General features: G+C 39.5%; 1 protein-coding gene across 7 annotated transcripts in view; it reads left to right on the forward strand.

Annotated features, from left to right (window-relative positions):
* The first annotated feature begins 2,413 nt into the window (after positions 1–2,413).
* ZNF143 (zinc finger protein 143) overlaps positions 2,414–12,786 on the forward strand; it is a 36,021-nt gene continuing 25,648 nt past the window's right edge. For 3 of the 7 annotated variants that reach the window (XM_041415056.1, XM_041415062.1, XM_041415060.1), the window contains exon 1: positions 11,901–12,054. In XM_041415056.1, the coding sequence (XP_041270990.1) occupies positions 11,931–12,054 (124 nt within the window). In that variant the 5' untranslated portion in view covers positions 11,901–11,930. Of the gene's footprint in view, positions 4,134–7,588; positions 7,733–11,900; positions 12,055–12,786 lie in introns of those variants that run through there. The other 4 variants (XM_041415059.1, XM_041415061.1, XM_041415057.1 and 1 more) reach the window with 3 other exon arrangements.

A 12,786-nucleotide genomic window follows, 5' to 3' on the forward strand; every position in this document is an offset into this window, starting at 1 on the left:
CTCGGCGCTGCGTCACGGGGGGGAGGCACGGGGGGCGCGGGCCGGGGCGCTCCGGGCCCCCCAGGCCCCCCCGCCCGCCGTGCCTGAATCGGGGGTGCTCATACATTTTTGCCTTTTCCCCGTTGTTTGGTCTTTTTTGTTTTTTTTTTTTATTTTTTTTTTCTCCCTATTTTTAAATACATTATTTTTATCGCTGTTATTTTTCCAAAGGCGGTGTTTCCCCGCTGTCGGCCGCAGCGCGGGTTTCAGCAGCGCTGGCCGGGCCCGCGCAGGCTCCGGCGGCGATCCGCTGTGCCTGCCCGGCCGCGGGGCTGCGGCGCGGCCTGGCCGCGCTCGCTCCGCAGGCTCCTGAAACCCTGCTGGCTCACTGCATCACCTCGCCAAAATGCAAAAGCGTTTTAACCTTTTTTTTTCCTAATTATTTTTTTTTTCTATTGCTCTTGTTCCCTTCACCTTTTTTTTTCTTTCTTTTTTTTTTTTCTCCTAGAACTTCTAATAGAAAAGGATAACGAGAAGCTGCTCCTCTAGAATAATGGCCTGCAAAGATTTTTATTTTGTTTTCTGCTGAGGCCTTACTTGTGGTGCTTTTTCATCCAGAAAAAAAATGATGTGACTCCCGTGCAAGTTTAATTTTTCTGTTAAAACAGGGCTGCGGTTGAGCAGCTCTATTTAAGTATTACGTTTTTTAAGGTTTCATTTTGAACTATCAGAGAATTGCTTTTGCCATCATATGCAGAGTTATATCAGTATTTGTAAGGAATGTTATTTCTAGCCCAGTGACACAGAAATTGCAACCTTCAGTCCTTCAAAGCAAACATTTCTTCTTGTTTTATCGAGAGTCTGCATCGAATGTTGTCTTATCAGCTGTCTTTTCAGACTATGTACCTGATATTTCTGTTGTAGCTTCTAGGTACCTGAAAAATTAAATAAGATTGTGCTTAACTAGCAGTTTTTTAATATACACATGGTAGATTGTTAGCTTTGTGCGTTTGCCATACAGCTTTAGAATGGCAGAGTACGGTGTAGTCGTGTTTTCATGGCTTGTTTCTTTGTATTTTGCATTAATGCCTTGAGCTTTCAAGCTGTGTTTGTGTCAAAAGCGATTTGTGTGTATCACTGCGGAAAAGGAACCTCAGGAATATGTGGTCAAATAATAGATGATTGCTTTGGTAATGGATTGCAGCTTAAATGAGATGTAAAAATAAACATTTTGAAAGAGTTTTGAGAAGTGTATTTCAAATTTATGTAATAATTTATTTAAACTGTTCTCGTTGTAATTAATATTTCATTTCTACTACCCTATCTGAGGAAGAGTAATTTTGCTTTACATTAATGTAAAAGGAACTTCAGGTAGAAAGTCACACTGACTTCACTCTGTCTTCATTCTTTTGTAGCTTTTAAAGCTTTTCTCAGGAGACAGGCACAGATAGTCAAGTGATGAATAGTCCCTGGTAATAGGTGCCAAAATTAGGCTGTAAATTAGCTTTTTCTTTAGAATATCTCCAGTTGTGTGCTGCTTCAGCTCAGTGGACGTTTTGCTGTCCAGGAGAAGGGAATTGCCAGGAGTTTGAGCAGTGGCCAGGTCCACGCGCTGGCCGCTGCCTCTGTGACCGCTCCCTGCAGCTCTGCGGGATGGGCACAGGGATAATAAGGACAAGGGTTCCTCGGCTTTAGTTTGGTCAGGATGGCTTCATTTACCCTACGGGATGTTGGTCTTCCCTTGCTATTGAGTCTTCAATAGACTGAAGAGTTTTGGGTGAACACATGCTCAGCATAGGTGGAGTCTTTGAGAAGCACTTGCATTGTGAGGAGTCGTTAGCAGGCGCCTGTGAAACAAATCGTTTTCCAAAGGGCTTGGATTAGTGTGGATGGGTTTCTACACACACAGATAATCAGGGCAATTCTTCCAGTTTCAGGCCTTACAATGGCCGGGATGCAAATATTCATGAGGAGGGTGGGACTCATCTTGATGCTCCTGTAGTTACTCTTTTCCTGTCTGCATTTTGGCTTGTACCTGCTTCCTTGGCCATCCCCGTGATCTGTGCTTCCCATGATACCTCCTTGTAGCTCCTGCAGCCTCTAACATGTATGTACATGGCACAGCACCCAGGCCAGCCTTGCCTTGCCTCTCGCTGACTTTTTTCCTGTGTTGCTGCTACATCTCTGCAGCCCACCAGTAGTGCTTTTTGCTCAGCATTAATTGGGGGCAGCTTGGTTTTTTGTCTCCTCTGTGCAAGGAGATCAGTGCACCTGGTAAAGACAGCGTGAATTGGGTAGTCTGTTCCTGTGGCTTGTATCACAAAAGATCCCAAAAGATGGGAGGGAAGTTTCTGCTTAGCTTATGGATCCCTGCGATCTGAACCGATGGATCCTCTTCTTGAGCCCAGGAGTTCAGGTGCAAATTCCTGTCACTTGAGGTGTGCATAGCTCTTGTCCTGAGCCTGGAGAGAGCGGTCTGAGCGAGCTGTCTCCCCATGGAGACCATTCCTAGGCGGGAGGGAAACGAAGCCTGGTGACCTATCTCAGCGCAGTGGGGTTTATGGGGTTTGCCTGTACCTAAGTGGAACCTGATCTGCCCTTAGTTGTATTTACTGCAGGCAGTGTGGTTTTGCTTCTCCCCCTCTGTGCACCAGGGATCATTGATCAGTTACACCAAACCAAATTGGACTAAATTAGTAGATGCTTCCAGTGACTTAGTTCGTTAAAATGCTGGGCTACGTAGCTGGTTTTTAATTGTATAGTGGGACTGTACTTTGCTCCACCAAGATAACTCTTGTTAAATAAATAAAATTTTCAGTTTCAAAGGGAATTTACAGTTCCAGCAGGTTTTGCAATTTTCAAGGTTGACATCAGAGTTACAGTTAAAACTACGTAAGGCTTACCTCGGTCTGTATTTTACTGTCTGCAGAATGTTTCCCTCTGTACACACTTGAGCAGAAAATTGTGTTACCTGCTTAATACTCTTGGACTTCATTTCTCATGATAGATTAGAATTGGAAGATGGGGCTGTATTTGCAAGTTAGTTGGTTTGCTCATATTTTGAGTATATTCATACATAGCTAACGTGGTGCTGTAAGTTGTATTTCGATGTACTGTTTCAAGTTCTGTTTGTAATCTGGCTTTGGCAACCCAGCAGGCTGCCCCTTTAGCTCCTGAAATACAAGCCTGTGCTAAAGCACTGCCATTAACTGTCATGGCTAATGCTGATACATCTGTAATGCACTTACCAGATTGCTAATTAACTCATAGCCACACAAAACAACCCACTCAAAATTCCTCTCTTTGTTGGCAGTCTCAGTGGATTTGCAGGATTTGAAAGGGCATGGCCAGGATTCATTTGTTTTGGTGATGTAAATAAGAGACTTTTGTGATTGACAGTTAAAAAGTTAGGAGTCTGTTTGGCATGAAAGTAAAAACAACAATAGAAATAGTAGATCTCAGTTTCTTTCAAATGTTTAGCCCTTAATTGTACATTTAATCACCAGATGTTCCCAGTTTTATTTAAAACACTGTTATAACTGGAAATTTTATGATTTAAGGGATAAGTAGCCCCATGAAGTTAACTGTATATATTTTTTCGTGTAAATAGGCATCACTGTTTCTAGGAGTGACTTAGATGCAGTTGTGACATGCATCGGCTGGATGCCTTCCACATACATGTTTTAGCTATATATACAGCCTTGGTGGTAAAAACAAACCAAACAAAAGCCTGTAGTTTTAGAAACACACTGATTAATCTATTAGGTGCATTAAATCTGTTCCCTTTATACTTCCAGGGTGAAAATCAGTTGGAATGAAGTGCTTTATCTCACTAATATGTGCTGCAATATTACTTTAAATTTGGGATTTCTTCATCTTTGTTAATCATGTTCTGAGTTTTTTCAGAAAATCAGCTCATCTGCCATTCAGCTTTTCTTATGAGTGTGCACATTATGATTAGATACCCAAACCTTTTTTGACTATTAAAACACAAATAATTTATTACCAGTCAGTCTGCAATAAAGAAATGGGTTTGGGGTTCTTTAGAAAGGAAGGTATGCCTGAGCAATGATAATACAAGTTTGGCCAGGAGAGAAGAAATGAACAAGAAATACCACCTGCATTGAGAGAAGCTTGACGGGCTGTTTGGGTAGGTGAGTTCTGCAGTTGCATTTGCAGTAGGTCTGCAAGGCATTCCATGCAGCCAGCATTCCTTATGATACAGGGGTGCTTCAGGCATGCCTGCATCTGGTGTTTGGGACAGATTATATGGGTGGCTCTTCCTCAAGCCAGCTGCTGCGGCTGGGTACTGCTACGGCTAATAGTAGTACCTGAGTCATTAGCGTGTTGCTCATTGACCAGCTGCATTAACATGTTTTTTTGTACTTAATTAATATAAAAATTTGGGAATCCTGGTGTCTGTACCTCTGCAAACAGTGCTGCATGGGTCTCAATTGCTTATCAGCTTCCAATGCAGGATTTTTGGAATTGGCTCTGTTGGAAGATTCCCAAATCCGTTTCAAACGTTTAGCTCAGGAAGCCATGCTGCTGGAATGGTGCACCCAGGGCAGATGTGGTCATGGAACTGGGGGTTTGCTGTGAGCTGCTTGTCCCAGAGCTGCAGAAGGAGTTTAGCTTCTGTCAGCACTGCTGACAGCTCATGTGCTGATGGAACTACTCTGGCCTCCTTTCATTAACCAGTAATTTCTTCTCTAATATATTCAAGAAATGTGTGAAGCTAGAAGTCATATTTGGGATCAGCCTGAGTGTTCTCATGTGTAGGACTTGTTGGTGGGTGACTTTGTGAATCTTCCTGTGTTTAAATGCCATACCTTCAAAAATAATAGCAACCTTCACATTCCCACAGAGGGAAAATACACACACATAAACTCATTAGTTAGAGTAAGGATGTGTAAATAGTCTTTATTTGTACTGGTTAATCCCTTTTTTAAAATTTCTATAAAATTCAAGCATTGATATCAGACAATACTTTTAACAGTTACAATTTGTAGCGAGCATTTGTTCTATAAACTGTATGGAAATTACTTTTGGGGGAAAAAGACTGCTGGAATATGAAGTAATTTTGTCAGGCTAAATGTGGTTCCCACTGCTCGCATTTAAGTGAGACTGATGTGTGGTTAAGGCAATGATAAATTTGGTCCTACATTTATTTTTCATTTCTGAATAAATACCAAACACTGGTGGCAGTGAATTAGTCTTGAACTGCATTATTATTAGGATGTATCTCTTGTGGAACAGAAAGGTTGAAGTACTGTAAAAAGAATTAAAAGGAGCCTTGAGTTTGACTGCTTCAGAGTGTGTGTTGTGCTTGTGCAGTTGACAGTGCTCTTGGTCTTGGTCAGGGTTTTCTTCAGGACCAGACCTAGGGTCTGTGGTTTATCATTCACAACACTTCTTTACCATGTAGAAAATTAGAAAGTGATTGTGTGATTTGCTATTAAATTATCTGAATCCAACTGATGTTACTAGATTCTGTAGGAGAGGTTTTTATTCTGTATTTCAGCCTTGTTTCCATTTTATACTGTGAATGATTAATGTGGTGAAAATTGCTGTTTAATTATGTTTTGCCTTTACAAGAGACTGGAGAAAATACAGTAAAAGAGATTGAGATTATAGAGAAAGCATCTAACAATTAAGAAGTGCCCAACATTAAGTAGTTATTGCCCTTACTCACTGAAAGTCAGTCTGACTGACAGCAGCACAAATCCCAATTTTTTGGTGCAGTAAAGTCCTGCAAAAGGTAAGGGCTGTTGATGAAGAAGGAAATCCACATCTCCTGAAGTGTTTGATCAAAGCACCCACAGGATCTGGATTTAATTTCTGACCCTGTTGCAGATTTCTGCTTAATACTGGAAAAGATTATCATGCAGCTACGTAGGGGAGCAGAAGTAAGACTGTAAAAAGAGTCTTAGTTCTCCTGTGTCTATTTCTGAGCTTAAAGATGACAAATGACTTTATGTAATTAGTGGGGGAAGAAATGCTAAAAGTCTTCTTGGGTTGCCTGAAAAAACCTTGTGTGGAATAGTGAGTTTTCCAGTCTGTCAGGCTTTTTTTTGCACTGAGACTCAGAAGGCTGTAACACGTACGAATTATCATTTGAAGTGTATTTAACAAGATTGTTAATTATAGGTACTACTTTTCAGTTTTCACACATTTGTTGCTCAGACTAGTTTTGTGAAATTACTGATACTTGCAGTCATACAAATTGACAAGGACCCTAAGGTAGACAGTATTTAATTCAGAAAAAACTTTATAATGTTACACTGTGGACATACTTGAATTGATTTTGGGATCCAGCTTTGTCAAACATGGGAATACAGTTTTCTAAAATTCCTTAATAAAAGTTTCACTATTGTGAGGCTATGTATTATTTGCCATATTACCCTTCTTGATTGGTTTTTATTTGCTGTTTTTATAAGTTTTATAAAATTACAATGGTTTTGTACATTATTTAGAAGTGTATTAAAAATAAAAATGATTTTTCCTTTAAAATGAAATAAATGCATATTATTTCAAACTTCGCAGTGCTGTCTGCATGAGGGGAGTGAACAATCACAAGGCTGCTGAATGTTTACAGTAGTTTTTTTCCTGTCATTCTTTCCCAGTTTGTTTGCACATTCTAAGCTTGTATTTTGTAACAGTAAATTTTCTTCCATGCCTGCTATTACAAACTTTATTCCATTTCCCATTAATCATCCTCTAAGCATCATCTTTATCTCTCTAAGGAGTTTCTGCTACTGTCTCTGCAGGATTTTTCCTTTGTGCAGCAATACAGTGGTACAGTTATTCTTTAAATTGCTAATTTCTGCTCTTTTCCAGCCACACTGGGCTCTCCTCTCAGCTGCTGGAGTTCCCAAGTGCCCGAAACCCCCTTTCTGCTCCAGAGCAGCCATGCCCTCTGCCAGCTCTTCCCTTGCTTTTCAGTTCCCTGAATCCCACCTGTTGTTTTTTAGTTGCTGATTCCTAGTTTTTCTGTGGAGATTCCTGTTTGCAGTTGCTAGATTGTGTTTACATAAAAACCTTTCTTCTAACATTGCATCTTTTCTCCAAAACAAGTGATAGCACCCAGAAAATTCTATTTGTTTGAGTGTTAGTGGAGATAAAATCACAGGAGGTGCTCACTAAATAAGCAACTTGATGAAGTCTTCATAAAACATCTTTTGTTTTTAACAATCCTTTCCCTGCTCACATGCCTTTGGTTTCCAAGTGTTGAGAATTTAATGTGTATCCGGGAGTATTTTTTTCTGTTCAGATAATTTGCAGGGGGTAGTGGTTTGTTTTGTTTTGTTTTGGTTTTTTTTTTTTTTTTTTTTTTTTTTTTTTTTTTTTTTTTTTTTTTTTTTTTTTGTTTTTGTTTTTTTGTTTTTTTTTAATAAGAGCTTGCACCTCTGTGTCCTGCTGGATGCTGTTGAAGGCATCAGTGCTAGAAGGGGTGTCTGACTGTGGTCACACACTCTTCAGAGATTTTCTGTCGAATTTTTTTGCCTCAGGCAGATTTTTTGTGCGAAGTGTTTGAACCATCTAAAAGAATGGTGAGATTTTCTCTGCATGGATACCATGGACATGTTTTGGTGACTAATCGTTTCAGGAATGCAGGATACGTTAGTGTCCTTGTGAAAGTCTGCCCAGATATCGTCATTGACGTGCCTTTGGAAATTGACAGTTGCAGCTTGCGTATGATCTGTGAAGATTCGCAAGAGTTCACAAAGTCAGCTCTCAAGTTTTCACTTCAGTGAGTACTTCGTGACTGAGCCTGGGCTTGTCTTTTCTGTAAGACAGCTCTTGAGATGAAGCAGACTCCACGTGTGTCAGTCTTGCCAAGCTGCTATGTAGGCTCCACCCCAGGGTTCCTGGCTTTTCCTAAAAATGGTTACTTTAACTAATGAGCTGCCGTATTTGAAGTGGGTAAAGGAAATCTCTTCTAGATTTTTATTGACAGAACTCCTGGCAGACAGGAGATTTAAAGAAGCTAACTGATGCAAATGCAGAGGAATAAAAGCAATGATGTGGACCAGGGAAAGAGGCTGGTGAGATTCGGATTGAAAAAATGATGGAGACAAATTTGATGGAAACTGAAGAAAGTGACTGAAGTGGAGTCAAGGAAGAGATTTGAGTTTGATGAAAACCAACTGGTTTTGAAAAAGCAAAGCAAATTATGAAATGTTAGGAGAGTAGATTTGCAGGGTGGATGATACATGAACAGCAAGGTGATGCTGTTGTAGATGTATGCATTATTGAAATGATTATCAGAGAGTAGGTGAAGTTAGAAGGACTTTCAGAAATTTATCTGGTTCAGGCTTGATCAAAGCAAGTCTCATTTGCCCAGGGCTGTGCCAAGTTGCTTTGAACCTCTACAAGGATGGAGACTCCGTACCTGTCTTGGCAATTTGTTCCTGTATGTGATTACTCTTACCAAGTGACACTGTGGCATCATTATCTCTGATAGATTGACCCTTTTCTCTGCAACACAGGCCAACTCTGCATCCTTCCTTGCTGCATCCTTCCTTGCTGCATCCTTCCTTGCTGCATCCTTCCTTGCTGCATCCTTCCTGCCCTGTCTGGCTAGTCAGTGTTCTCCAGTGGGGAGAAAGAGGAGAGCCTGGAAGGGAGCAGTACATCCACTTTTGGCTGAGGGCTCTCTTCCCTGCACAACAGAGTGACAGAGCAAAACTGCTGTGTCCCTGCAGAGGGAGTGAAAGCTGGGGCTGGTGTTTGGGAGCACTCCAGTGCTCCAGCCTCTTGTGCAGGATGTAGTTCCAAGGTGGGTCTGAACGTGAGCTGGTGACACAGAGAGGAAGGAAGGAAGGGGATAGTGGTGTGAGGGGTCATAGAACAGAGCAGCAGCAAGAGAAGACTTGGAGACTGGTTGCAGAAGGAGTTGGTGTGGGCACGGGAGTATTTTATATTTTTCTGACAAGAAGGAGGGGATTATAGCTGGGAAGAGGCATGTCCTGGGAATTTGGTATTGTGACAGGACTGAAGAAGAAAATTGGTACAAGGAGAAGGGATGGAGCAGGGGATAAGGGACTCAGTGGAAGGACAGAGGATTCAGAGAAGGCTTTGCTGGAAGTGACCATTGAAAGGAGCTGGAATTGAGAGAAAAAGGCTGCATTGCTGCTGAGTTCTTGTGTATGATTGTCCATATCCTCTGGACAAAGTTGTAGCTATTGTTCTGTTTGCAGCAGTTCCCTTCAGCTGTTTTCAGTGTGTGTGAGTTGATAGCCATGTTACAGTAACAAACACTGTGAAACAATTTAAACAAATGCTCTTGCTCCTGCAGCCCTGAATGTATCTGGCATTAGATTTATTTTGCTTCCGAAGTAGCCACTCACCCCTTAAGCCATTAGTTCTGCCCAGACTCTCAGAACTCTGCAGCTGTCTGCATGGACTGGCTGCTGCCAAAGGTGGGAGCGGAGCCATGAGTTCTGCTGGAAGGGAGATGATACTAAAGGTGCTCTCCAAAGATACTTTGTCTAAGAGAGGGAATACTCCTCCAGTAGCCCCGAGCTGACAGGCCTTTGAGGTGCAGTCTGCTGGAATTGTTTCACTCTTGTTCCAGTGAGCACCTGTGGTTGTGTAGCCTTTCTTCTCTGCTGGGTGTAATGGTACAGCTGTTTTGCAGCCTGATTCCATGAGGTGTCCTGAACACAGTGCATGGAAAATGCTGCCAATACAGACCCCTGTTAGCAGTCAGAGGAGAGCCAGCCTCTGGGTGCTACTAGCATTTAGTATCAGAAATAGTTAATTTAACTTGCTGCAAGCTGGTGGGACCTCCAGGAAAGCAGCCCTTGCAAACCGGGCTGGAAAAAACTCCTTTTGCTGCTAGATTGTTGTTGTCATTGGTTGTTTTTTTTTTTTTTTTTTTTTTTTTTTTTTTTTTTTTTTTTTTTTTTTTTTTTTTTTTTTTTTTTTTTTTTTTTTTTTTTTTTTTTTTTTAACTGCAACAGTTTTCTGATCTTATTTGCTGCATAGTCCATGAATGCTGGGCTGCTTTGCTTCTGTGCCTGCTTAGGCTGACTCTGTAGCTACATCATTATTGATTTTTGGTTTGTGAGCAAACTCAGTGAAAGTTTTCTGCCTATTTTGAGATGGGGGGGATGATGAATGAGTAGTAGGGAAAGAAGTTACTTTTCCAAACTCACAGTCATGGACATGGCAGAGGAAGAGGTTGAACTCGGGATCTCCTATATCCTCATACAGTTCCTTGTCTCTTAGATTATAGTATCCAAGCAAATTTTCCTGTTTAATTTTCTTCAGAGACATCTATGTAAATGCAGTTTAGTCTGGATGGCTTCTCCTTTTTGTGTGTATTACATCTATTTTAGAGACGTAATACATTTTCTGTAAAAGCTTCTTTTGCTGAAAAGGATGTTGGAAACAATTACCCATCTTCTCTTGGATCCTAAAAATAACCCCTTGCACCCATTCTGAATTATATTTTGGTTTCTGTCTTAATTGCATCTTTCTGATGCTGTTGTTCAAATTCCTTATTCCAAGCCAGCATTTTAATTTCCGTAATGTTCCAGAGAGAAATTATGAGGCTATTAATCTTGCAAGGCATATTTCTTATGGAATTATGTACTGATCATTAGTAATGTTTTAGGGTTTTTTTGTATGATTTTCAATGTAACATATGAAAAAGGCAGGAGGACTTAAAACTTTCCCAAAGGTACTCTAGCTTTCCTTTGTATGATTTTCAATGGTAACATATGAAAAAGGCAGGAGGACTTAAAACTTTCCCAAAGGTACTCTAGCTTTCCACTTCCTTTGTTCAGTTGTATATGTTCCATTAACTGGAAATAAGAAGCTGAGCCTGCAGCTCTAGGAAAAAGTAATGGATGTATACATCCAAATGTATACAAAGTGTATACACTTGAATGTATTTGGAAAATACTGCTTGGGTGTAATTTTCAACTACTGAATTAGTGTGGCAACCTTTTAAAATACTGTATCACACTGGAGTACCTACATGGTCTAATTCTGTGCTCCTTATTCCTTGGTTTTTAGAAAATTACCGTTTTCTCAGTGGTCTTTGAGACTGTTGATTAATTGCTTCTTCAAGCGCAGATTTTTGGACTGAGGGATAAAAATAGTTAAATATATTTCTAAAGGTACTCATAAATAAATTAAACGTACTAGATTATTGTTCTCAGCCTTGAATTATAAACCAGCAGGTCATAGAACCACACTAGGATTAAAAGATGTGATGTGATCTCCCATATTAAAGCATGCCTGGTAAAAATGTGAGTATGCAAAAGGATGGCTCTGTCTGGTTCTGTGAGACGCAGCAGTCACTCCCTGATCACTGGCCTTTTGTCTAATTAACAAATTTTATCATGGGATACTTCATTATTTTAAAGGACAGATTGTTTTGTTTTGTTTGGTTGGTTTTTTGTTTGAACAGAAACCTTTCTGGAAAATCTAGGGAAATAGTTGAATTGTTCAGTTAGACTTTTGCAGTGTGTCATTGTTTTTAAACCTCTTACTGGCACTGGAGAGATCTTTGATTTATACAGATAAAGCCCTGCTGTTGTCATGGGTGACTATGGGTGAATTGTCAGCTTTATTTCAATTCTGGGGACAAATAGGTATCGTTACCTGCACTGTCATGACCATCATTAGTCTTTGTACATTGGTTAAATCACTTATATTTAACTGAAATTTAAATGTGGTTGATGAACTTTTATATAAATAAGTGCTACGTGAAGTCCTTAACATCTAAGTTAATTGTTAAATAAAGTAAAATACTTATATATTTCAGATAACTCTTATTCCTTCAAAGTATTTTCCAGATAAATCAATCATTTTTTGCATCTATTTTATACAAAACATAACGTAAAATATTTGTAGCAGCTGTATAAAAATCACATTAAACTGGGATTATGTATTTCAATGTTCTGTTTTTTGAATACTTTCTTTCTAGGTAGACAATGTTACTAGCTCAGATAAATCGAGACTCTCAGGGAATGACGGAATTTTCTGGAGGAGGAATGGAGGCCCAGCACGTGACTCTGTGTCTAACAGAAGCTGTAGCTGTGCAAGGTGACCCTTCAGGTTAAAATACCTCTACATTATTATGTCTTTTCTCTTTGAAACTCAGATGAAACACTAAAATTCATGTAGTGTATTCTGAATTAAAAGTCCAACAGGAAACAGTTAACTGAGATTCATTAAATTCACTAATTTAATTCTGGATGTAAATTATTTTTTAATTAAGATAATGGAAGTGTAAATGTGCCAAAAATGTATAAAATCTGACTTTATTCTCTGTGTAGTCTTACTGTTTTATACTTTGTAAATTCGGTTTATATCTAAGTATGTATTAAGCAAGTTGAGTTTTAAAATAGATTAATTACTTGAAATTGGCTTAAACTTGATGTTTCCTGACAGCTTTATGATTTTACGTGATTACAAATTCTCTCCTAAATGTGCATTTTAATCTAAATAGTTTTATGTGTATTAATGACAAGTAGTTTGTACAAAACAAAATTTTCAATACAAATATTTGTGTCATTATTTCACTGTTGGCTCTGATGATTTAATTCATAGTTCTCCTAAAACCTCAGCTTTGTAATTATTTATTCAGTGACATTGTATTTTCTTTTTTAGTTAAGGAAAATAATATTTAGCTGTCATGTTTACAGAGAAAAATGTTGAATATATGATCCTGGTATGTCTCCCAGGCTTAGAAACCAGAAAGCAAGAACTACTTGCTCTTCTTATTTGTCAAAGCACTGTGCTTTGAGGGGATGTAATAATTTATGGAGGTTTTTCAGCTGAGATGTC

The sequence above is a fragment of the Onychostruthus taczanowskii genome, unplaced genomic scaffold, assembly GCF_017590055.1.
Source record: "Onychostruthus taczanowskii isolate IOZ18803 unplaced genomic scaffold, ASM1759005v1 scaffold49, whole genome shotgun sequence".
In the NCBI taxonomy this organism is placed as follows: Eukaryota; Metazoa; Chordata; class Aves; order Passeriformes; family Passeridae; genus Onychostruthus; species Onychostruthus taczanowskii.